Genomic DNA, 25,880 nt, shown 5'->3' with positions numbered 1-25,880 from the left:
GGAGAAGTTCCACTTTGAGCATCTTAGAATAATAACTGCCAAAGTCCTAGATGTGCTTCATGAATACCTTTTGTTTGTCCTCTTGAAAAGAATATTTCCACTTTCGTATCATAGAATGTACCGTTGGTGCATAAATGAATAATGTTACATAACTTTCATGAGCGCATATCCAGTATTCATCTCTGTGGGTTTTAAACATTTTTATACAAATGACCTTTATCTGCCCATGCGCGGATTGTATCTATGAACTGGCTTATTCATTGTGATTGTCTCCGTCAATGTCGTCTCAATAACCTTCCGGACATGTTTCTCCACTTTGATCTCATGATGGTCACCGCCAAAAAGCCGGGACAGAATCAAGATAGTGATTTTACACATGTTAATATACATGCGCAGAAGATAATAACTCGCTTAAATCATAGAAAATCGATGTGCAGTTCTGGTTTATAATCGGAAATTGTTGTTCCGTGTACTATATTTTATTTTGAAAAACATGTTGATAACCAGATAGAGGTTATATTTGGATTGGTTGTGATTTAACCCATTGCCTACTGGAACCTGGTGATACCTGTATTAAGCCTATGGGAACTACATAATTCAGTAGTCAACGGGTTAAAATCCCGTTTCCCCCAATTTCCTTATAATATTCCAGAGTTACAACGCACAGGGCTTATACAGATCATGGCCTTCTAATTGTTTTATAAGGTCATGGGTGTGTGCGAAAGTGTGCAAATCAATAATTATACATTTCATATCACCAAAATCGTCTGCTTTTCAACTTTGCTGCTCCCCATTGGGGATGTTTTTTGTATTTAAGACACACTCTTACAGATCACACCATCCAAACAATATCCAAGAGAGTTAAACTGCTCCTTTGTCAATGACCGAAAATGCTTACGCAGTCGTTATTGTTAAAACAGCTGAATGTTCTCATTAAGATGCACATAATCAGTAGGCGGTGACTATCATTGGATCAAAGAAAGAATCACGTTGAATGTCCATCCGTATAGGTCCATGGTCAAACTTAAGTACAGAGCGTATTATAGTCTCATTTTGCAGATACTTGTATACAGACCAACTGAGTAATGTGTGTGCCTCACACACACACACACACACGCACGCATACCCTTGCGCACGCACTCACACTCTCTGCTCCCCTCTCTCTTCTCTCCGTCTTAAATGCTCCTCAATTGCATATTTATTGCTTCTCCCCTGTCACTGCATCTCTCGCTCTCTCTCTCTCTTTCATTCTTTCCCTTTCTGTCTTTAGTAGTCTATTCTGTTATCACTCCTCTTTCTCTTTTTTCCGCTTTCCTTACATCACTTCCTCTCTCTCTCTCTCTCACACACTTTCTCTTTCTTTCGCGCTCTTCTCCCTGCTCTCCCGTGCCCCCTCTGTTCTTTCTCTATCTTTTTTCTTCTATTCAACCTTTTCACTTTGTTTTATTTTTGCCTCTCTCACTTTTTCTTATCATAGTGTTGTTTTTCGTATTTTCCCTTTATGCCAACATTATTCCATTAATCATACACTACTGGCTTTATGGCATATAACAAAATACCCAAAACAAACACGCTAGGTATGTTTGTCATGTTCATGTGATTTTATTATCGGCATTATTTCTAATACTATTAGTTATTCCCCTAATACCATGCTTACAATGTCTTATTGTTTTTTAGGGCGAAAAAAAAGCAAAACCGGGAGAACATTTTTAACTTGAAGCTTATGATGAAAAGATGTATATTATTACGCTAGATTTTAAGAATGGTTATACTTGTAACCCTACATATTTGTATACACCTTGGAAAGATGTATAATGAATGGATACATGGAAGTAAAGGCAAAATATGTATTAATAATGAAAACCACTCACCATCATTTCATTTTAGAGGATTAACAAGGTTTAAGGGATTAAACAATACAGGAGGGATAACGAAGATTCTAATTATATTAGGAAGTTGCAAAAACACGATGGAAGGTGACAATTTCTTGCTTTTATTTCATTGTTTCTTCAGGAAGAATCAACATCAAGTGTCTCGGATGTTGCCTCATGGTCCCTTCCTATGTGAGAAATAAAAGAAGACAATATATTTTGTTTGAAAAATAATGAGGAAATTGTGGAGAAAAGGGAGTCAGAGATAGACGGGAGAGGGGAGAGAGAGGGGGAGAGAGGAGGAGACAGAGAGGAAGTGGGAGAAAAGCACCTTAAGCACCAGGGGAGGGGCCCGTCTCCAAATAAAAGTAAAATTAACGTGTTTTTACTCCCTGGATCCGCCACTGGCTCATGTCCACAGTCTCGTATAGGCCCATAATATTATAGTCTTAAACATTGCTTACTTGAGACTTGACAGGTATCTAAATTATTAAAGCAAAATACATGTAAAAGGTTTATAAGTGGTGGATTGTTTTAATACTCATTTATAGTTTTAATCTGCCCGCTTGCCACTACCTCCCCCCCCCCCCCCCTCTCCTACATTACAAAAAAATACTTGAGAAAAAGTGATTGAATCTAATTTGAAATTTTGATGATTAAAATGCAGCTCTGTATATATATACTGTGAGTCGAAAATCATTGGTTGAACACATGCACTACAATTATTTTGTTATTGTTATTGTACAAATATACGTACCGAGTCTAACGGCCAAAGTAGTGACCAGCACAGATCGATCGAAGATACTCTTCGCTGAGATCCTCTTCTTTCATCTCTGGGATCGCAGCCAGAAGTTTAGCACCTAAGATGAACATGAAATTTGAAAGTTTGATGAAAGTAGGCCACCTTTTTTCTTCTTTTTTCTTTCTTTTTTTTTTAAGGAAAAACACAAAAAACATACTTCTAAAATGATATTTTTTCGGAGAAAAAAATTAGAATAAAATATAAAAGCTTGCGGCTATCATGGACGTCTTGGGGAAATGTGCCGGGCGGCTATTTTGAGAAGAAAAAAGGGCCTCCTTCCTTTTTTTGTTTTTTTTTTTGTTGGGGAGGGGGGGGGGGGGCTTAAAACACTTACTGGAGATGCGAAGGTTGTGGGTTTAATAGCCGACAAGGCACTAATTATATGTTCTTATAAGCAAGTAGCAATAGAATCCAGCGAACGGGATAATACTGTGTTAATCACATGCGAACGCGTACGCAATTTTTCTGTTAGTGTGAAAAAAAATATTAAAAAAAATAATAATAATAATTAAGTACTCCTCACCCCCTACCCCGCCCCCTTACCCCTCTTACCCCCCCCCTAACCCCCCCCCCCCTTACCCCCCCTTTTAAAATTTCGGGGGGCAAAAAGAAAAATATGAGTGTGGCTACTTACGAGCTTCTTCTGGAGAATGAGCAAACCCCCTGCATACGTTCCGTGCAACATGGAGGCCATAATGGTGTATGAAATGATGATAATGATGATGTATAGTATGATGGTGGTGGAACCAGCTCTGCAAGGCCACAGCGTCATCAGGAGATGCAGCCTCCTCCGAGAGCATCAGATTCAACACTGCATGGTTGCCATAGAAACGAGATGTAATGAAAACAAAGAAAAAAAACATGGGGGAGCTTTCAAATATATATCGATGTACATACGCGCGACCAAAACAAGTTTTGACTGGTTAAGGCGAGTGACGCATTTAGGGTGTCAAATTAATAGGCAAAAAATGAGAGGGAAACAAGGAAAGTTTGTTGAGTTTGTTAAAACGCATTTAGAGTACCCGTGCCTGGAAAACACATTATATTCTTACTGCCCCCCCCCCCTTCCCCCGAGTAAAATAGGATCGTACGACAATAATATGTGTTAACGAAATGTCTTAATTTCACAACTTTTCTGACAATAGCTTAGAGATTTTCTGACAGACTTCTTAAGGGGGCGGTCAAAACTTTTCAAGCATTGACGTCCCTGGCTGACTTATGTACTTACAGGTGTCCAATGCATCTTGCTCTTCAAAATCCTTGGCGCACACTATACTGGTTGCCACAATAGCACAGAGCACAAGAGCTACTTTGATCATCATCTTGACTAGTTTAGCTTGGGAAGCAGCCTGCAATATGTGAAAGGCTATTGTGTTTGGTTTTTTAAAAAGAAGAACAAAAGAAACGATAGTTGGGAGTTATCCCCAATGTTCCGGTACCGTATTTCTGTGCTAAATTCCTCGAAAATGTTCGTCCTTATTATACTGCTAGAATATAGAAAGAATTGAAACACCGTCGGTTGGAATTTTTCCCCCCAAATTGTAAAACGCTTAAGAAATCGTGTTTTGAATGGTGAAAATGAAAATTTTGCATAGATTTAATTTACAAATAAAAAAGAGCCTGTCCCGTTAGAAATCTCTCTATTGGAAATACAGAAAAACAGAATGTGCCAATCTACAGATTTTTCAAAAATTGACATGAGTATTAAACTTAAGAAAGTTGTCAACAAATCAGTGTAATTCTATTCATATCCCAACACGTTATCACATGAAGGTATTTTCTTTCTATTTTGTATGTTCCATAATGCAAATTTACTCAAGCCTAAACAATAAATTAGCAAATAAAATCAGTCAATCAATTTCACCGCATGGTCGCTTTTCCTCCCTCGCGTGGATAACTCATAGACTAATAAAGGTTTGGGTTACCAATTCCCGGATTAAATACATTAAAATCATTTTCACTACATTCTATAATTTCTGAACGATATTAATGAGAACTAAGCTTGTTAGAATCTAAGCTCATAAGTTTGGACAGGGGCGGCGCAAATTTATTATTTGCCCAGGGTGCCATAAAAAGGTTACTTTAGAGATAGATAGGTGGGTGATGATATCAGTATATACGATTGCAAAGACCTTCGCAAAATCAAACTGAAAAGCGATTTCAATAGACTTGTCCAACACCTATTAAAATGTGCAAACATTATAACGATGCATTACGTAATCCGGACTTGATTGACTCATCCACAGGACCACATCACCTCTACATAATTGATATCTTCATACACTGATACACGATTGTAGTCCGAAGACTAATAATATCATCATTATAATATGTAAAAGGAAACATAACAAATCAAGGGTAAAGATTAAACATCAAAGTTTTGAACTACAAGTTATTAAACCTATAAGGCAGGTTGTAGAATATATGCATTGTATTTGTGAATGATAAAGAAACTAACATTATGCCATTTGAACGAAGTAAGATTAAGAAATGAGTCCCAAAAAAATATTATCGAAAAATCGCTTATTAAGTAAAGTTCTGTAATTATAGTCTGCAAAGTAGAAAACAGATGCTTACCAATCTGGTGAGAAGGTTCTGAACAAATCTGAAGGCAGCTTGTTGCGGGTGAGATCAGCTCATGAAGTGATGACTCGAACCGATTATGGCTTCCCTTTTATGGAATTATTCCTCGCCACTTTCTTCATCTGAGCCTCTTTGATCAATTTCGTTCGTGTGCAATGATTGATAGGACCGATGGGGTTGGCCAGATGTTTTGATAACTGATAACTTTATTTTGATTTGAGAGACTTTGTATTCAATGGGAAAAAGATATATGGCGGATCATTGTAAAGTAGAATTAATCAATCTATCTTTTGTTCAACTATACTTCTTTATTAGGCTATAGATATACACGAACTTAGAAGTCATCAAGATCGGTTACATGTCTTTTCCCCCCAAAGAGTTATATTTCCGAAGGTGAATATTTGCGAAGGTCAGTTAGTCCAAAAGTTTATCAATCTGAGGTTTTCTTATTCTAAATGATTTTTATTCAAAAGGTTTGTAGTTCCAAAAATTAAAAAGGGTTCATGATTCTGAAGGATATAACGAACCTTCGGAAATGTGAGCTATCTATAATAGTGTTTAGCGTTAAATTCCGTATCATATGCGAGGGAGCGTAGCGACCGGGGGAGTATGTTAAAAGAATTACAAAGAGAGATAGAGTGGGAGACAGAGATGTGAGGGGGAGAGGGGAGAGGGGGAGAGGGAAAAATCGAGATAATAGAGAGGAGAAAGAAGAGAAAGAAGAGAGACAAGGGAGTGACAAAATGTTAAAGCAAGAAATTGTATACACCACTTTCTTGACAAGACATGCAAAACTCAAAGAATGCAATAATAGATTTCTTACAAGCCTATATAGTCAAGACAATACCATAGGAAAAATAAAGCGGCGGCAGATCGTCTTTTTCAAATTGGGGAGGGGGGGGCACCATTAAACAATTTTAAAAGGGCACTCTTTGGAAGAAAAAAGGAACCTACAAAGGGTAACATCAAAGCGATATATTTATATATCCTAAAGCGTAATTAATACATTATCAGGAATGATTTTCAAGATTTACTCTTTACTTGGTCCAAGATATTACTTCAGCATCATACTATGCTGTTGTGTGTGATGGTCTAAATATTCCTTTGCGAGTGAGCTAAGCAAGCGACTCAAAACTGTTAGGTTTTTGAGGTCACATTACGGACGATTGCTTTTCATTATTAGACGAACTTATCCAGATGGGGTTTTAAGCACAATCTCATAATGAAATAATAAATAAGACCTTCAATGTGCTTCTTAATGAGATAAACTAATCGCGAAGCGAGCGAGTTTTGGAGGAAGTTTGAAGAAAGAAGGCTCTCAGTCGCTTTAAATTAGGGCATAAGTTAGGGAGGCTATGAGAAGTCTATTGTTTCTGGGAAGATGAGGGATGGTAACAACGTCTTGTCATATAGCACGTATCGTCATTATGTACCAGTCTTTTTAACATGAATAACATTTGGTAATGGAAATGCATTTGAGTTTAGTTTGAAAGATCAAACGTTGTCTCAGTCTTTATATTCGTGAAGAAAGGTCAATTGATTACCTTGGCCTAGAGAAGGGAAGTTGTTAGCTTTGAAAAAAGCGGATGTATTTCTAAAAGGGGCACACTTCGTTCTTAAGAAACTTGGGACATTGTGCCCCCTTGCCCCCTCCCGGCTCCACCACCTTTCATTATAGTGGTAGAAAAAAGTTTCCAGTTATTACACAAAGCTGCTTCGATTCTTTGAACTAGAAGGCGCATTGACTCAGTAGTAGAGCAGCGGTCTTGTAACCGGAAGGTCACGAGTTTCAATGCCTTTGAAAAGGCATTAGTCCTTATTGCCAAGTACCTCGGAGACGACTTAAAGCCGTCGCCACCTAGTTGCTTACTTCCAAGCATACACATGGGCACTTATCAGAGGTGAAAAGGGGCAGTTAGTAGAAAGGAAAAATGGGCACTATCAGAAGGGAATAGGAAAATTCTCATACCTTAGGGGTTAGGGGTATTTAAATTATTGGAGTTGAAAAGATGACATATATAAGAAAGGGAAAGGGGGCACTTATTAGGAAAGAAGAGGGGCACGTGTTAAAGTAACAGAGGCACTGTTCAGAGGTAAAAATGGGGCAAATCTTGCTCCTGAAGAGGAGCACTTTTAGGAAGGGGAAAGGGACATTTATTAAAATGAAAACGGGGCACTTGTCAAAGTAAAAAGGGGCACCTATTATATCCGAATATAAAAATAATGATAGATACACGCGACCTCGACAAAATAATGGCATTTTTTAAAAAAGTTCTCCCTTTACCGCGGCGCGAGTCATCCATCAACAAGCAACCCGCATACGATCTTTCCTCCGACTTGGTCAGACAAAATGATCGATGCCTATGCGTGCGAAAGTTCTCCCTTTACAGCGGCGCCAGCCATCCATCAACAAAAGACTCGCATGCGATCTTTTCTCCAACTTGGCCAGACAATGCCTATGCGTGCGACTTTGAGAATATATCCGGCTTTACAAATGGTTTCAAACTTTTCCGCGCTCGGATTTCATTAAAGCTATCCATTATTAGAATACTATAATGTGTTCTATAACTCCTATTGATCTGTTCTTAAGTATAATAATCTATGTTAGTTATAGGCTAGCTTTATATTTTCGCCAGTTGAGAAACAGTGACCCTCTTTGCCAACCAGCTTGCCGTCCTTTCAGATACCAAAATTCATTTATACCACAGGCAGAGAAGGTAATCAACATTATGAAACTTGTGTAAATCTATTAACTTCTCATTTCCTATCTTGTGTTTTCCCCTCTTTTTCTTGAATTCTTCTCTTTTCCTCCTTGTTCTATTTCTATTCCTCTTTGGTAGATTGCACATGTTTCTTTTTCCTGTACGTACATGTATTTCAGAATAATTGCAATAGTATCTACAATCTTTGGATACTTGTGCTGAATTTACAGAGTAAACTGATCGTATTGATATTGAGATTTCTTCCTATTTCCTTTCTTCTCTCTTTCTCTCTCTCTCTCTCTCTTTAGCAGCCGTATTCCCCTCTCTTTCACCGTTAATCTTTTTAACCCCTTTATATAGTCTTATGCATTTTTACCTCTCGATCTGTGCCTGATTTAGTTATTGCACATCTCGAGAGTCCTCTATTGATGTAATTGTAATGATGTATACTTTTGTTGTTACTGTTTATATGTTATTGCAATATTTAGTAATGATAGTTTAGCTATTGGATATTTTAACTTATGTAACTTGATTATGTATTCGTTGCTGTTATTTTATTATGTATATTTGATTTAAATTTTACTTTGTAGCCAAGACAGGTGTCAGTCTTTGGACTGTTTGCTCTTGGTTTTTGATGTGTTTTGATCTCAATGCACCCTACATATATTCTAAGCTTCATAAGTAATAGACTTATTCAAGGAATGTATTTGGTTTTTAATATTTATTTCATTTCATTCAGTTCAGAATACGTAATAAAAATTTAAATGCATTGAAACATAATTTTTATGAAGAAATTAAAATTTATTTTAAACAGAACTGGGCCCCGTCTTATGAAATGAATTATTATTGTAATATTGTTTACAACTTCATGTTGATGCCATTATTGAGAATTACACAAGAAAGTTGGTAGGTGAAAGTTTGGTAAGTTTTCCTGGAAATTTTAAAAAGTATTCTTATAATTTGATTTGCGACCTCAAGATGTCAATGGTTCTGTGCAAGCACATAATGTCCTGCCTGCTCAAAACGAGATTTCCCCGTGTACTGTATTTTCGTAAGTTTATGAATTAATGATTATCGGTTTTCCAAATCTTTTGAATTTTATGTCTGAATTTCAAAGTAAAAAGGGGCACTTTCCAGATAAAAGGGCACCTACAAAGGGAAATCTCGAAGCGAAAATAAACAATTTTGTAGACATTGGTATATACCCCTATATTGTGGTAACATCATCAGGGATTATTTCAATATTTCTTTTTATATATACGTGATATAAGATATTACTTAAGCATCATACTTTGCAGTTGGGTGAGATGGTCTGAAAAATGTGAAGATTTGTGAGGTCGCAGTACGAAAATTAAAAAGTTATAAAGAGGAAAAAACAATCCTGATGGGGATATCAGCACATTCTCATAACGGAAGACTGGAAAGACCTTTGATAAGTAACATAATTATATTAACTATAAATGCTAGCGAGCGTAGCGAACGAGCTCTGGGGGAAATTGCTTCTAGTCGCTTGACATTAGGGGCACTTTTAATGATGAAAAAAGGGGGACACTCATCGAAAGGGATAAAACACTTATTAGAAAAGAAAAGAAGCAGATCTCAAAGAGGTGAAAATGTGTCACTTCTTACACCTAAAAAAAGAGGCACTCACTAGGGATGAAAAAGGGTACTTATGAGAATGAGAAATGGGCGTTTGTCGACGGAAGAGGGGAAACCATCAGATTTTAACATGGGCATTTATAAGAGGCGAAAATGGGATAGGTCCCTTATTAGAATGGAAAAGGGGCACGTATCATTGTTAAAAGGGTCATTATCAGAGGTGAAATGTTGCACTTACCAGATATGAAAAGGGGCACTTATGAGAATGAAAAGGGGCACTTACAATAAAGGAAAATGTGCAATTTGTTGAAAGAAAAGAGGCACCGATCAGATTTTAATAGGGGCATTTATCGGAGGTGAAAGTGTGCTTTTATGAGAAGAGGCACTTGTTAGAATAAACGGGGCACTTATCATAGATCAAAAGGGGTAATTAGGAGAAGGGGAAGGGGCACTTATAAGAAGGAAAAGGGGCGTTTATTAGGAAGGAATAGGGGCATGTGTCAAAATAAAAGGGGCAGTTAATTAAGATGAAAAGGGACGCTCATTAAAGATGAAAAGAGCACTTATCAGGGGTGGGGCAATTCTCAAAGTAAAACGAGTATCCGAGTAACTTCACGTACCTGCAAAGGGTCATTTACCAGAAACAGAAATGAAAAGGGGCTCTTATGAGAATGAAAATAGACACTTTTTTTCATAGGTGAACAGGGGCATTTGTGAACAGGGGAACTGGTCTCTTGTTTCAAATGAAGGCACTCATCAACAGGAAAAGGGGCACTTATTAGAAAGGAAAGGGGCACATGAGAAAATATAAGGTGTGCTTATCCGAGTTAAAAAGGGGTAGTTATTAACAAGGGCATAGGAAATTCTTACAAAGGAAAGGGGCACCTCTCAGATTATATTAAGGCAATTATCAGACGTGAAGGGTGCATTTATCAAAAGTGAAAAGGGGCACTTCTCGTACCTGAAAAGGGGCACTTACTAGAGATTAACAAATGCACTTATGAGAATGGAAAATGGACACGAATTGCAATGGTAAATGGAAATTTGTCGAAATGAAAGGGGTATGTGTCAAAATAAAAGGGGCACTTACAAGAGGTGAAAAGGGGAAGGGGCACTTTTACAAATTAAAGGGGCATTTGTCAAAGTAAAAGGGGTACTTTTCTTATGTTAAAAGGGGGACTTCTTACAAAGTTAAAGGGGCAATTTTCCTATGTAAAAAGGGGCACTTTTGGGGTACTCGAAAGAGTGGGGGCACTGTGCCCCCTGCCCCCACCCCTACCCATGTATCTTCATGTCATAGAACCAGTTTGAAGTTACATCAGGTATAGAAATGTGTGCTTGTAAAATCTAAATGTGCAGAAGTACGTAGTTTTTACACCTTATTTAGAAAAAGAAAAGAGCTGTGCATGGACTTATATTATAATTGCTTTGATGCTTCTTTATTTTATCTTATTAATGTATTTTTTCTTATAAATAAGGGGGAAACACCCTACATCCCCTTAAACATGGGAACATTTCTATGAACATGCAGGAAAACCCAAACCCCCAAAATAGTTTCAAACTTGCTTATGAGGAAAGGATTTTTAAATTTACTCAGGTTTGCTTGATACATATTTTACACAATATAATTATATGTGGTTGACCAGTGCACAGCTACGCCTTTAAACGGATATGTCCTAGACCACTGAAAACTAACAGGTACTAAGAGTTTTAATACAGATCTGCACGTATTATTGCGAGAATGTTTAACTTTCCTCATGTCAGTATTTAAAAGAGTGTGAGACTAAAACTTGTAAAACCATGACATTTTTCTCAGTGTTGTAGCCCAAACCAAGCTTTTTTAATTGCAATGTTTTTAAGTCGTCATCAGAAGGCGTCGAATGTGAGGTAGCTATGCTACTGTAGTTGAATTTTGAGGTCCCATAATCATAGTCATTGACAACTAATTTTGACATCTTGCACTGTAGATATTTTTAACATCTCTATACTAGTACTCGGTAGTTTAAACGTTGCTCATTGATTAAAGAACAATCATTTACGGCTGTGCCAATGTGTTTTGTTTGTACATGTAGTACATAGTCATTGACCACAGGAATGCATTAACTGTTTGCACTTTAGTATTTAGTGCTTGTCTGTTGTCTGTGAAAGAGAGAGAAAATCATTCAATTTCTGATTTTTGTTTCTGATTGACAAATCGAAGACAAAGTTATGTGATAAAATATCATCTACTTTACATATATACAATATATGATCAAAAAGCTTTGTCTATAAATGGCGGCCATCTTGACAAAAATATTTAAAAAAATAAAAAAATAACAGTAAAGGCCTCCCTCACTGATTTTTAAAGAAAGACCGGACGAGTAATACATTATTTTTTGTTTGCCCTAATGCATATCATTAATTCAATATTAATAACAGGTTATGATATCAAACAACACAAACACAGAAGATGTGTTTGTGATCAGAGTGAGTCAAAACCACCTCCTGAGGGCAGCACAGGGAATGAAGCTGTCTGTATCGAAGAGACAAAAGTATCGGCAGATGATATATTCAGATCGAGTGCTCTTTCTATATATATTCCATTCATACGGATTTATCGCAGTGTGAGATTTTGTTTGTTTTTTTTTTTGTAAAATTTTGTTTGTATGCCTCCGCAACGAAGTAGCCGCGGCGGAGGCAATATGGACTTTTAGATTTGCACGTTGACATAGTGGACTACTACGTGTGGCGTCCTTTTAAGGCACTGCCAGTGCCTTTAGCATACACAAAGACCGTCCTAGTCATAGGTTTAAAGTAAGATAAACCGACCTTTCTGCTCTCCTCTCTCTTCTCCCCATCTCAAATGCTCCTCAAGTGCATATTTCTCGCATCTCCTTTGTCACTCCATCTTTCTCTCTCTCTCTTTCATTCTTTCCGTTTCTGCCTTTAGTTGTCTCTTCTGTTATCACTCCTCTTTCTCTTTTTGTCCGCTTTCCTTGCCTCCCTACCCCCCCCCCTCCTCTCTCTCTCTCTCTCTCTCACTTTCTCTTCCTTTATCTCTCCTCTCCCGTGCTCCCTCTTCTTCTCTTTATCTCTTCATTCTTCTATTCAACCTTTTTACTTTGTTTTATTTTTGCCTCTCACACTTTTTCTCATCAAAGTGTTGTTGTTTTTCGTATTTTCTCTGCATACCAACAATATTTTATCAATCATACCCTACTGGCTTTATATCATATAACAAAAATGTCCAAAACAAACACGCTAGCTATATGGTATGCAAGTTCATGTGATTTTATTATCAGCATTATTACCAATACTATTTGTTATTTCCCTTATACCATGCTTACAATGTCTTGTTGTTGTTACTTTTCTTTAGGAAAAAAAAAGAGCAAGACAGAGAGAACGTTTTTAATTTCAAGCTTTTGATGAAAAGATGTAGTATTATGCTAGATTTTAAGGTTGGTGTACTTTTAACCCTACATATTTGTAAAACCTTTGAAAGATGTATAATGATTGGATACATTTAAGTAAAGGCAAAATATGTATTAATAATGAAAACCACTCACCATCATTTCATTTTAGAAGGAAACCAAGGTTTAAGGATTTTAACAATACAGGAGTGATAAAGAAGATTCTAATTAATATAAGGAAATTGCAAAAACATGATGGAAGTTGACGATTTCTTGCTTTTATTTCATTGTTTCTCGAGGAAGAATCAACATCAAGCGTTCCAAATGTTGTGTCACGATCCCTTCCTATGTGATAAATAAAAGCAGACAATAGATTTTGTTTAAAACATAATGAGGAGTTGTGGAGAAAAGGGAATCAGAGAAAGACGGGAGAAAGGAGGAGAAAGAGAGACAGAGAAAAGGGAAGAGAAAGGGGAGAGAAAGAGAGACATAAAGAAAAAAAGGGGGAGGTGTCGGAGAAAGGGAGACAGAGAAAAGGGAAGAGAAAGGGGAGAGAAAGGCCGAGAGACATAAAAAGGGGGAGAGAGAGTGGGAGAAAGGGAGACAGAGAAAGGGAGAGAGAGAGACAGAGAAAGGAAGAGAGAGAGGGGGAGGGGGCGGAGGGAGGAGAGGGAGACAGAGAAAGGGGTGAGAGAGGGGGAGGGGGCGGAGGGACGAAAGGGAGACAGAGAAAGGGGTGAGAGAGGGGGAGGGGGCAGAGGGAGGAAAGGGAGACAGAGAAAGGGGAAGAGAAAGGGGAGAGAAAGGCCGAGAGACATAAAAAGGGGGAGAGAGAGTGGGAGAAAGGGAGACAGAGAAAGGGAGAGAGAGAGACAGAGAAAGGAAGAGAGAGAGGGGGAGGGGGCGGAGGGAGGAGAGGGAGACAGAGAAAGGGGTGAGGGAGGGGGAGGGGGCGGAGGGAGGAGAGGGAGACAGAGAAAGGGGTGAGAGAGGGGGAGGGGGAAGAGCGAGGAGAGGGAGACAGAGAAAGGGGTGAGAGAGGGGAGGGGGCGGAGGGAGGAAAGGGAGACGGAGAAAGGGGTGAGAGAGGGGGAGGGGGCGGAGGGAGGAAAGGGAGACAGAGAAAGGGGTGAGAGAGGGGGAGGGGGCGGAGGGAGGAAAGGGAGACAGAGAAAGGGGTGAGAGAGGGGGAGGGGGCAGAGGGAGGAGAGGGAGACAGAGAAAGGGGTGAGAGAGGGGGAGGGGGCGGAGGGAGGAAAGGGAGACGGAGAAAGGGGTGAGAGAGGGGGAGGGGGCAGAGGGAGGAGAGGGAGACAGAGAAAGGGGTGAGAGAGGGGGAGGGGGCAGAGGGAGGAAAGGGAGACAGAGAAAGGGAGAGAGAGGGGGAGGGGGCAGAGGGAGGAAAGGGAGACAGAGAAAGAATGGAAAAGGGAGAGGGAACGAGAGAAAGGGAGAGGGGGCACGGTGAGAAGAAAGAAGCATATAGACCTATATACAATGTCATGTATATTGTACATCTTATTAGAAGATAATTCTTTTAATGACTCCATATTTATCACTATTGATCAATTGCAATCATCAACTATTCTAAAACTGATAATGCTGGAACATCCAAAACATAGAGAAGTATCTTTTTTAATGTCAGAGTAAAAATGTAAGTATAGGCCAACAATATTATATTCTTAAACATTGCTTATTTGAGATTTGACAGGTATCTAAATTGTTAAAGCAAAATACATGTAAAAAGTTTATAAGTGTCGGATTGTTTATAGTTTTGATTTGCCCAGGCTTGCCACCACCACCTCCCCCCCCCCCCCCCCCCACCACCCCCTAATGGCGGATCCGGAGGGCCCGGGTCTCCTCCAATGGGAAAAAAATAAGTAAAAACACGTTAATTTTACCGTTATTTGGAGACGGGCCCCCTCTCTTTGGTGCTTGGGGGAGGGAGGGGGCGGGGAGCCATTTTCGAGGGCAAAAAAAAATTAGTGCTCACCAGTATAATAATATTGTTTCATGTTAATATTTTTTTTTTTTAATACGTACCGAGTCTAACGGCCAAAGGAATTTATTTTAGAGCAGATCTCTCGAACGCCCTCTTCGCTGAGATCCTCTTCTCTCATCTCTGGGAACGCAGTCAGAATTTTAACGCCTAAGATGTACATGATATTTGAAAATATGATGAAACGAGGAGGGGGGACTGGCTAGGAAAAATATTCACACAAAAAAAATCATGTTTAGCGTCCCCGCGCCGCCCGCTCCCTTTTTGTTTAAGGCCGCCTGTTTTGTTTTTGTTTTTTATATAATGAAAAAACGAAATCATACTGCTTAGTAAAAGGAAGTTTTTTCGGGGGAAAAAAATAAACATAATAAAAAAAGCCCGGCCGGATGTCTTAGAAAATGTACCGGGCGGCTATGTTGGGATGAAAAAAAGGCCTTAACATTTTTTTTGTTTGGAGGGGGGGGGAGGGAGGGCTTAAAATACTATATGTCCCTAAGCTAGGCATTTTATTTTCATTATTTCTCCCCACCCACGTTGAAATGGGTACGTGGTAGGATGTTTCAGTGGCAGCACCAATAAACCCTTTGGCTTTTCTAGCTGTCTCCACATTCATATGACAGTTTTGTTCTTGTTGTACTTTATTTTCATTGTTATACTATGTTTTGAATTGTATATGTTTTTTTATGATGTTTTTATGATGAATGAAATAAAGATCAATTACTTCTAAAAATGCGAGCGTTAATTTGGCTGGCTTAGGAAGGGCTCGACACTCATGTAGCTCCGTTTAGTCTCATTTAAGAACGCCCCCTATCGGCAGAGTCCAGCCGCCTAACATGTACGTTAGCCTATGGACTTTTACCCCCCCCCCCCCCCCCCCCCCCCAAAAAAAAAAAAAAAAAAAAATCGTTAAAAATTCTTTTTTGTTTTGTTTAAACAAAAAGCACATCCACCTGACGTACGTTATCACTAGCTCTTTCATTGAAACCCTCATTTCCCATTGACTTTTGAAAGTTCACCCACCATAATTTAATCAAAATAGGTCGCAAGCTCGTCATTGCCTACACATGTACAACAAGTCGAACTTTTGGCTCAACTTACCACGCGATTGTAAGGTTATGAGTCAAGCACACGAAGGATAAGAAGCATGAATTATCATAAATCAGTTCTGATTTGTTCATTATGTCCATTTCATCCAACCCCCACCGTAATATTTACATTTAGTATAGGCAAGCATTTTGCCGAGGCAAGCAAAAACATGAATATGCATGAACACCATGGACTATTCGATTATTAACAGAGGGGTTATTGTGCACCACATCAAACTCCCCTACTTTCAATCAAGTATTTCATTGTATTATGGCACTGTTTTTTTAAACATATATCAAATCTATCCACAATAGGGTCTGAAATAAAATCATGTTTACTCACTTCAAACATGTATTTTTAGGATCAGGACTATTCATATTTTTGAGAAATGCAAATTTTGGACCTTAATCTATCTCCTTATTTATGCACCAGATATGAATACTTTGAGTTTTTACAATTTTATTGTAAACTATAGCATATCTAATAACTGTGATATAAAACTCATTTGCTATTAACTTCACCAACAAATATGTTGGTCTTTATGTTTCAGAGATTATTCATGCAAATTTTTTTGAGTGTCTATCTTGAAAAATACAGATTTTGTGTCCCTTGAAAGTGAAAAATAGCTCCAAATTAGGGGTTTGACAATAAAAAGTTTTTATTTCAACAGGTAAAAGGCTTTTTTCTTAGGTCAAACTTATTTTATTATAACAACTGATGATATAAGTTAAATACATCCAAAAAAATTGGGGAACCAGTGCATTGCCTAATAATTTTCATATGTCACACCACTGGTGTTTCGGACGTTACACACTGTTAACATCATAACTTTATTCAAGTTAATTGTTTTTCTTTAGGTATTATTGACCTAAGTTACATTAATTGTTTGCAGAAAAATATTTCTTTAACATTTATTGAAAAACTTGTGCAGTTTTAATTAGTTTTGCACATATACCTAGTTTGTCTTCATCGACTACTCAATTTATGTAAGGTATACTGTTCATTTCAGGAACGTGTAGTTAAAAATGCTTATGTGATCTAACAAAGTGAAATATGGAGCTAATAGCAATTGTAGTCATCACAACTCCTAGAAAATTCACTTACAAACATACTCTCTTTTGCAGGTTATGAACAATAGTGTACAATATATGCTATAGTTTGTTTCGGATGTTACAAGATGTAAACATTTCAACCAGATCATCAATTTCTTCAAACTTTACAACATAGATGTTTAATCGGCTTGCTTTGTACTTTGCCTTAAACTAGATTCATGTAGTGTGTCATTCAATAATATCACTATCACATACATGTACATTGTGTACAGTGTAAGCAAAACATTACAAAAATACTTTTAACAAATAAAAATATACAAAAGTATCCCCAGCCATTTAAGTAATAAGAAATATGGGAATACTAATTCATTGTACATCCCAATATTTTTGCATAAATTTGAGGAAGTTACTATATCTTTAGGATCATGAAATGATCATTAACATGTACATTTTGTTATGAGGGTCAAGCATTTGAAAAGTATTTGTACATAAGGCTAGTACATTTGAGGGTGATTCATCCAATGAAAGGAAAAATTATGAATTGATTAATTTTGAAGAGGCTACACCTTATTTTCATGTTCATGCTTTAATCACCCCCACAAATCGGTAATCCATTTTCTTGTCATTTGGAAATTTGGCAGATCTACAGCTATGTCAACATTATGTTGTACAAGTTTCTATAATAGGAATCGGATACTGATTACTGATTATTGTTTTATAATGGAAGCCTTTGTGCTCATCAATTGTACATGTATGCAACCAATGAGTGTGTCATGTAGTGTGCAAACCAATTTCATAAAATTGCTTGATAAATTGTTATCATTACTAAGCGTAAATGCCAATTCCAGTTTTGTATAATGGCAGTAGTAATCCTTTCTACATAGATTAGTTACAGTACTGAGTGCCCTTTTTAAAATGTATTTTCAGATGAAAATACATATTTCTCATAAGTTTTTAGAAAAACATTTTAATTTGCTTGATTTTATCAACTTCATATACCTGTATCATATCTATGTCATGACCATGCACACTGGGTATTGCTTAAGTAGGTGATTTTGATTTTTGTAACCTACCAGATAGTGTAAATTGACCATACAATCTTTGGTTATATGACATCATTTGGAACAACCTCTATAAAAATGAAAACCCCATGATTTGCAAACACACACCAATGTAAATAGCAAAAGGAGAGGTTAAACAAATGAAATTTGCTATTCTCACATCTATCATTGCCCCTCATTTGAACTAGTTAAAGTATCAAAATGTCTGTTAACAGTTTAATGTAACGTCAAAATAGTGTTTTTAACAGGAGTGTCCATTGTGAAATAGTAACTTGCAGATATGATGGAAAATTAGGTGAAATTTGTCGACTTTGTGTTAACAATAACATTTTGTAACGTCCGAAACACCATTCTTGTGATTACAAAAAAATAATGGATTTGAAAGACCTGATTTGTGTTTTGACTTGTGTTAAGACTTATAATAACTTATTTCATAATGATTTATTCACTCTAGATACCTTAAAATATGGATTATTATCATTTTATTGGTATTTTTTGTTTCGGACGTTACATTTGTTTCGGACGTTACAACTGTTAACGGAAAATTGGTTTTAACTACAAAATAGTATTGTAGTAATGTATTGCAAATTTCTTTGTTTTGGTGGGTAGCTGCCATGAGATGTTAACAAAATATTATGATAGATATATCCTGCTGTTCATATATTTTCTGCTACTTCAACTTGAAAATTGTTTCGGACGTTACAAAACTGTTTACGGAAAATGAGACGACTTTTTCAAATTTTGAGTATATTTCTAACATAAGCGCTACTATAATTAAATTATAGTTTCTTTCAATAAAATCACTTGGAGCAACTAATAAACTCACTCAAACCATATACAATCTCATTAATTTGTTGTTCTAGTGGGTTAAATGAGGGTCTACAATGTTTACGGAAAATGTAACGTCCGAAACGCCATTTTCAATTGCACTTTTTCATTAAAATAGGGGAGTTGATTCAGATTACTGTTAAGTTTCTTTAAGATCCACTCATGCTCATTAATCATCAATAGAAAAAAAACATATTGTTTGTGGCTATATATATTTTTCAACTCCGACCAAAATGGCGTGTCAATTTTGTTACGAAATTCCGTAAACAATTTGCTGTTCAGGGATAACTCATGCGCATAAAGCAACGATGAAAATTTTTCGTTAAGCTATGGGAGGTTAACCTAGGTCCATGCTACAAGAAAAAGTTGTTACTGATTTCTAATTCTTTATCTTTGGAAAGTTTCAGGCTCTCAAAGGGCCATTTAGGTATTTGGTCATAGTTTTAAAAAAAACCGGTGCCTTATGTAGTTTGGTAGGTTTATTTTACTCACTGTTTAATTATCAGATATCAATGATAGTTTAAAGATATGGAACAGATTCTTGTATTTTATATTTAGCAAAGCAATCTCACATACAACTATTTACGAAATATTATTATTAATTTCCATTATCATTATCACCATTGCCATTAATGTTATTGTTATTCTTTTTTCATAAATTATATTTCTGTGGCTACTTACGAGCTTCTTCTGGAGAGTGACCAACCCCCGAACAGATGCGCTGTCCAGCGCTGATGCCTTTCTTAACTAGGTCACGAGCTTTATGAAACGTGCGACTGAACCAGCTCTGCAAGGCCACAGCATCGGGAGATGCAGCCTCTTCCGAAAGCATTAGATTCAGCACTGCATGGTTTTCATAGAAACGAGATATAATGAAAAAAAAAGCAAATATATATTGCTGTAAACTCAGGGGTTTTAGGCATTTGATAACGATCAGATGAGCATTCAGGGGCCCGCCTTAGGGCCTCTTATAGGGTCCAGAGGGCTGAGACCCCGGAAGCTCAGGGGTTTTAGGCATTTAATTACGGTCTGATGAGCATATTTTGATACCTTATTGTGATACTGGCATGCACGTCACTAATTGGAGTGGGGTAAAGGGGGTGTACAATCAGATGAGCATCGTAGGGCCCTTGGTGGGGCCCAGTGGGTAGAGCCCCCGGAACCTCAGGGTTTTTAGGCATTCATTTACTCTCAGATAAGCAACCATGGGCCCGTCTTTGGGCCCTTGGTGGGGTCCAGGGGCAGAGCCCCTGGAAACTCAGGGAAAAACCATGCCATTTCAGCAACATTTGTAAATCACTGGTATCGAATCAGAAATAAATCACGTTTGAATTTTATCATTTATTTTACTTTTTTAAATTATCCGGGGGGGAGAACGATCCCCCCCCCCTTAAAAAAATGAGGGGGGGGGGGACGTGTCAGGCCCTTTCGTTGTGTGGGTAGTTATAAAAGCCGTTGGAATTTTAACCTTTCCATTTTTGGGCCTGCAGTTACATGCTGTAAAGGGGTTAACCTTGTTCAGTGGGGAAATTTTCGAGGAAAAAAAATCGAAAGGGTAAGTTTTGAAGAGTGGATAAAATGTGTTTCGGGGAGGGGATGGAAAACCTGTGGTCTTGTGCACCAATTATATTTTTACTGCCCCCCCCCCCCCCGAGTAAAAGAGAATCGTACGACAATATTATGTGTTAACGAAATGTCTTAATTTAACAGTTTTTCTGACAATAGCTTAGGGGTTTTTGGCAGTTTTCTTGAGAGGGCGATCACAACTTTTTAAGCATTGACGTCCCTGGCTGACTTATATACTTACAACTGTCCAATGCATCTTGCTCTTCAAAATTCTTTGCGCACACCATACTGGTTGCCACAATAGCACAGAGCACAAGAGCTACTTTGATCATCATCTTGACTAGTTTAGCTTCTGTTTGTTTAAAAAAAGGAAGAACAAAGGAAACGAGAATTGGGAGTTATTCCAATTTTGCTGGTTCCGTATTTCTCGAAAATGCTCGTCCTTAATATATTGCTAGAATATATATGTCACATAGCTCAAAAATGCACTGAGATAGAGATTGGTGCAGTCCAACAGCAGACTAGGAAAGTATGGAATATTGTGAAAGAGATCACTGGAAAGGCCTCGACCCCAGTGGATCAGCTTAGAGGTAAAACACCACAAGAGAGACTAAACCAGTTGAAAGATCACTTTTCTAATCTACTTGGTCAACCTCCACCAGACAACAACAATACAGTAAGGAAGATGGTCCAAAAGACACTCCCAATCAAAACAAGCAAATTTACCATTGGAGAACTCAAAGTGGCAGTTACCTCCCTCTCCAATAATAAATGCCCCGCTGTGGATGGAATCCCAGCAGAGGTATGGAAGTCTGGTGCCCTTGACCAACAACTTCTGGAAGTATGCAACAGATCACTTATCCATGGCGAGAAACCAGACTTGTGGTCTAGGAGCATAATAATCCCTGTACCCAAAAAGGGAGATCTCAGTACCCCCTCAAAACTACCGTGGTATATAGCACTGACCCCAGTAGCTGCAAAAGTATTCAACAAAATGCTTTTGAATAGAATCCGTCCTCACCTGGAACCCCTTCTCCGCAAGAACCAGAATGTATTCCGTCCAGGAAGATCTACAGTAGCGCAAATTCTAACTTTGCGAAGACAGGTGGAAGGTATTAAAGCAAAGCATCTGACGGCAGTGTTTACGTTCGTGGATTTTAAGAAGGCCTTTGATTCAATCAATAGGAAGAAGATGTTAGAGATCTTAAGAGCCTATGGAATACCACACACAATAGTTACAGCAGTAGGATTGATGTACAAAGATACCACAGCTCAAGTACGTTCACCGGATGGAGAGACTGACTCCTTTAACATCTTAGCAGGAGTGCTTCAAGGAGATACCTTAGCACCATACCTATTCATCATAACATTGGATTATGCTCTAAGAATGGCTACTGAAGGGTTCGAGGATCTAGGCTTCACCCTACAGGAAAGTAAAAGTAGCAGATATCCTGCTGAAATGATCACAGATACCGACTTTGCTGATGATATTGCACTAATCTCAGACAATCTGGAAAAGGCACAGAAGCTCCTAGAACAAGTAGAGTCTGCAGCAAGCCATATCGGTCTACAAATAAACAGTACTAAGACAGAATTCATGATGTACAACCTTCGTGAAGGCGAGATCTGTACTGCTGACAAGACAAAGCTGAAGACTTTCAGTATCTTGGCTCGTGGGTTGATCAGTAAAAATAAGACCTGAATATCCGAAAGGCGAAAGCCTGGATAGCTTTGAAAAAGCTGACAGCCATTTGGAAATCAAACCTCGGTAGAAAACTGAAAGTCGTTTCTTAAGGGCTTCAGTGGAAACTGTACTGCTCTATGGATCGGAAGCCTGGACATTGACGAGTAGCCTGGCAAAACAACTGGATGGTTGCTATACAAGACTCTTGAGAGCAGCACTAAATGTCAACTGGAGTGACCATATGACCAATATTGAACTGTATAGGGACATTACACCGATCTCAGCCAGACTGAGAGACCGTCGCCTCCGTTTCAGTGGGCACTGCTGGAGGAGCAAGAGTGAAATTATTTCACAAATGCTCTTCTGGTAGCCCTCAAGGGGCAAACGCACCAGAGGGCGCCCAGCAATAACTTACATTGACCAGTTAGGAAAAGAAACCTGTCTACCAAGACAGGAGCTCCCAAAGATCATGGAGAATAGAACTGAATAGAAAAAGCTTGTCAAATCAGTGCGAGTACGCTCAACCTAGTAGTAGAATATATGTACGACGAATTGAATAGAATAGTATTTTTTCATTTTTAAACTCTGAAACACCGTCGGTTGGAGTTTTTTCCATTATGTAGGTGAAAATGCAAATTTTGCATGAATTTTAATATATAATAAAAGAAGTCTAACCCGTTAGGATTCTTTTGTGTTGGAAATATTTTAACAGAATGTGCCAATTTACATATTTTTCAGACTGACATAAGTATCAAACTTAAGAAAATTGTCCACCAATCAGTGTAATTCTATTTATATTCCAACACGATTTTCTGAAGATTCGCTTTCTCGCGTTATTGCATGAGGTATTTCCTTTCTATTGAGTCTTTTTCATCTAATGCAAATTTACTTAGGCCTAGTATTTAACGAATAGAATCAATCAATCAATTTTACCACATGGTCGCTTTTCCTCCCTCGCTTGGATAACTCCTAGACTTATCAAACTTTGGGTTACCGATTCCCGGATTAAAAGCGTTAATTCACTACATTGCTATAATTTCTAAACGAAATGAACGAGAACTAAGCTTGTTAATATTTTGAGCTCATGATTTTTGGATAGGGGCGGCACAAATTTATAATTTGCCCGATGCAGGTTGCCATTAAAAGAAATAAAAAATCTGATACTCACGCCGCTGACTTTAGAGATATATCAAATGGGTGATGCTTACAATATGTAAGATTGCAAATACCATCGCAAAATCAAACTGAAAACCTATTTCAATAGACTTGTCCAACATTAAAATGTGCGAACATAACAACGATGCATTAGGTAATCCGGTCTTGATTGACTCATCCACAGGACCACAACACCTCTACATTATTGATATCTTCATACACTGATACACGATTGTAGTCCGAAGACTAATAATATCATCATTATAATATACAATGGGAAACATAACGAACCAAGCGTAAACATTAAACATCAAAGATATAAATTAAAAGCAAATAAACCTATTAGGCAGATTGTAAAATATATATCGTATTGGTGAACAATAAAAAAAAAAAAAAAGTCATATGCCATTTGAACAAAACAAGATTTAGAAATGGGCCAAAATACATATTAATGAAAGATCGGTTTAAAATAAAAGTTCTGTGATTATAGTCTGCAAAGTAGAAAACAGATGCTTACCAATCTGGTGAGAAGGTTCTGAAGGCAGCTTGTTGCGGGTGAGATGAGCTCTTGAATTGATGACTCGAACCGATTATGGCTTCCCTTTTATGGATATTATTCCTCACTACTTTCCTCATCTACGCCTCTTTGATCATTCTTGCTCGCGTGTAATGATTGATAGGACCGATCGGGTTGGCCAGATGTTTTGATAACTGATAACTCTATTTTGATTTTAGAGACTTTTTATTCGATGAGAAATGTAAAAATATAAATATATAAGGGCGGATATTTGTCTTGTTTTGTTTTTTGTTTTTTGTTTAATGACCGAGTTGAAGGTAGGTGTAGTATATAGGTCAATGTACATGAAGATTCATTTAGATCATATATTATCAAAATGATGATGGATACACTTATGACCTCGACAAACTAATGGTTTTTATTTTTGTTTAAGTTCTCCCTTTACCGCAGCGCCAGTCATCCATCAACAAACAACCCGCATACGATCTTTCCTCCGACTTGGCCTGACAAAATGATCAATGCCGAAACTAGCGACTTTGAGAATATGTCCGGCTTCACATACGGGTAGACCCGGGTAGGGTGTTAAACTTGTCCTCGTTCGGATTTCTGAAAAGCAATCCACTATTACAATTATATAATTTGTCCTTAGTCTATTGATTTGTTCTTAATAAAATAATATATGTTGGTCATAGCCTAGCTTTATATTGTTCATGATAAGCTTCATTACAATAAGACAACTTTAATTTGTAGGTCATGGAATTTATTTGAATTTTAATACTTAATTTCATTTAATTATTCAGTTCTGAAACATGATATAAAGTCAATATAATTAAAAGACATATAAAGAGAAATAAACTTGTTCATACAGAATTTGCCAAGGCTCCAAGATAAGCAAAGCTTGATGCCTTAAGTGTGACCCCTGACAAATATTATTGAACTGAATTGAATTTTGAATTGAATTTATTTCCACCCAACATAAAATAAAAGTGAACAAAACGATACATGTCCAACCAATTAAGTGGAGGAATAACAAAAGTAGAAATACCTATCTAGGTTATCCCCTTAATTTAGATACAAGCAAACAAAATATAATAATATAGGGTTCATTGCAAAAGTACAGCAAGAAGAGAAATACGATAGGTAGAGATTGAAGAGTGATTGAGTGTGATGTGTGTGCGTGCGTGTGTGCTCGTGTGTGTGCGTGTATACACCATAAAGATCTACATAGATCTCTATGGTATACATAATTCCCCTTTCCTTGCCTCACGTCCCCTCTCTATCTCTCTCTCTGTCTCTCCCTCTCTTTCTCACTCGCTCTCTCTCTCTCTCTCTCTCTCACTTTCTCTTTCTTTAACTCTCCTCTCTCTGCTCTGTGCTCTCCCGTGCTCCCCCTCTTCTCTTTCTCTCTTCATTTTTCTATTCAACCTTTTCACTTTATTTTAATTTTGCCTCCCACACTTTTCTCATCAAAGTGTTGTTGTTTTTCGTATTTTCCCTGCATGCCAACAATATTCTATCAATCATACACTACTGGTTTTATAGCATTTAACAAAATATCCAAAACAAACACGCTAGCTATGGTATGCAAGTTAATGTGATTTTATTATCAGCATTATTACCAATACTATTAGTTATTTCCCTTATACCATGCTTACAATGTCTTGTTATTGGTATTTTTCTTTAGGAAAAAAAAGAGCAAAACAGAGAGAACATTTTTTTAATTTAAAGCTAATGATGAAAAGATGTAGTATTATGCTAGATTTTAAAGGTTGGTGTACTTTTAACCCTACATATTTATAAACACCGTGGAAAGATGTATAATGAATGGATACATGGAGGTAAAGGAAAAGTATTTATTGATAATGAAAACCACTCACGATCGTTTCATTTTAGAGGATTAACAAGGTTTAAGGATTTGAAGAATACAGGAGTGATAAAGAAGATTCTAATTATAAGGAAGTTGCAAAAACATGATGGATGTTGACA

The 25,880-nt window shown here is 37.5% G+C and overlaps 2 protein-coding genes across 2 annotated transcripts; both read right to left on the bottom strand.

Moving 5' to 3' along the window:
- Nucleotides 1-1,580: 1,580 nt before the first annotated feature.
- LOC115922785 (centrocin 2-like) lies at nt 1,581-4,038 on the bottom strand. Its single transcript, XM_030982443.1, has 4 exons — nt 3,902-4,038; nt 3,308-3,484; nt 2,629-2,731; nt 1,581-2,059 (listed from the first exon to the last, which is right to left on the bottom strand). Exons 1-3 carry the CDS (start codon nt 3,993-3,995, stop codon nt 2,634-2,636), a joined length of 369 nt encoding a protein of 122 aa, XP_030838303.1. The 5' UTR covers nt 3,996-4,038; the 3' UTR covers nt 1,581-2,059; nt 2,629-2,633.
- An 8,766-nt stretch (nt 4,039-12,804) lies between these two features.
- On the bottom strand, nt 12,805-23,977 carry LOC115922784 (centrocin 1-like). The gene is made up of 5 exons (XM_030982442.1): nt 23,895-23,977; nt 20,780-20,890; nt 19,654-19,815; nt 14,990-15,095; nt 12,805-13,291 (listed from the first exon to the last, which is right to left on the bottom strand). Exons 2-4 carry the CDS (start codon nt 20,871-20,873, stop codon nt 14,995-14,997), a joined length of 357 nt encoding a protein of 118 aa, XP_030838302.1. The 5' UTR covers nt 20,874-20,890; nt 23,895-23,977; the 3' UTR covers nt 12,805-13,291; nt 14,990-14,994.
- Between the last annotated feature and the right edge of the window lie 1,903 nt (nt 23,978-25,880).

The sequence above is a fragment of the Strongylocentrotus purpuratus genome, unplaced genomic scaffold, assembly GCF_000002235.5.
Source record: "Strongylocentrotus purpuratus isolate Spur 01 unplaced genomic scaffold, Spur_5.0 spur5_scaffold_12, whole genome shotgun sequence".
NCBI classification, from domain to species: Eukaryota; Metazoa; Echinodermata; class Echinoidea; order Camarodonta; family Strongylocentrotidae; genus Strongylocentrotus; species Strongylocentrotus purpuratus.
This window is presented reverse-complemented; position numbering and strand designations above follow the sequence as displayed.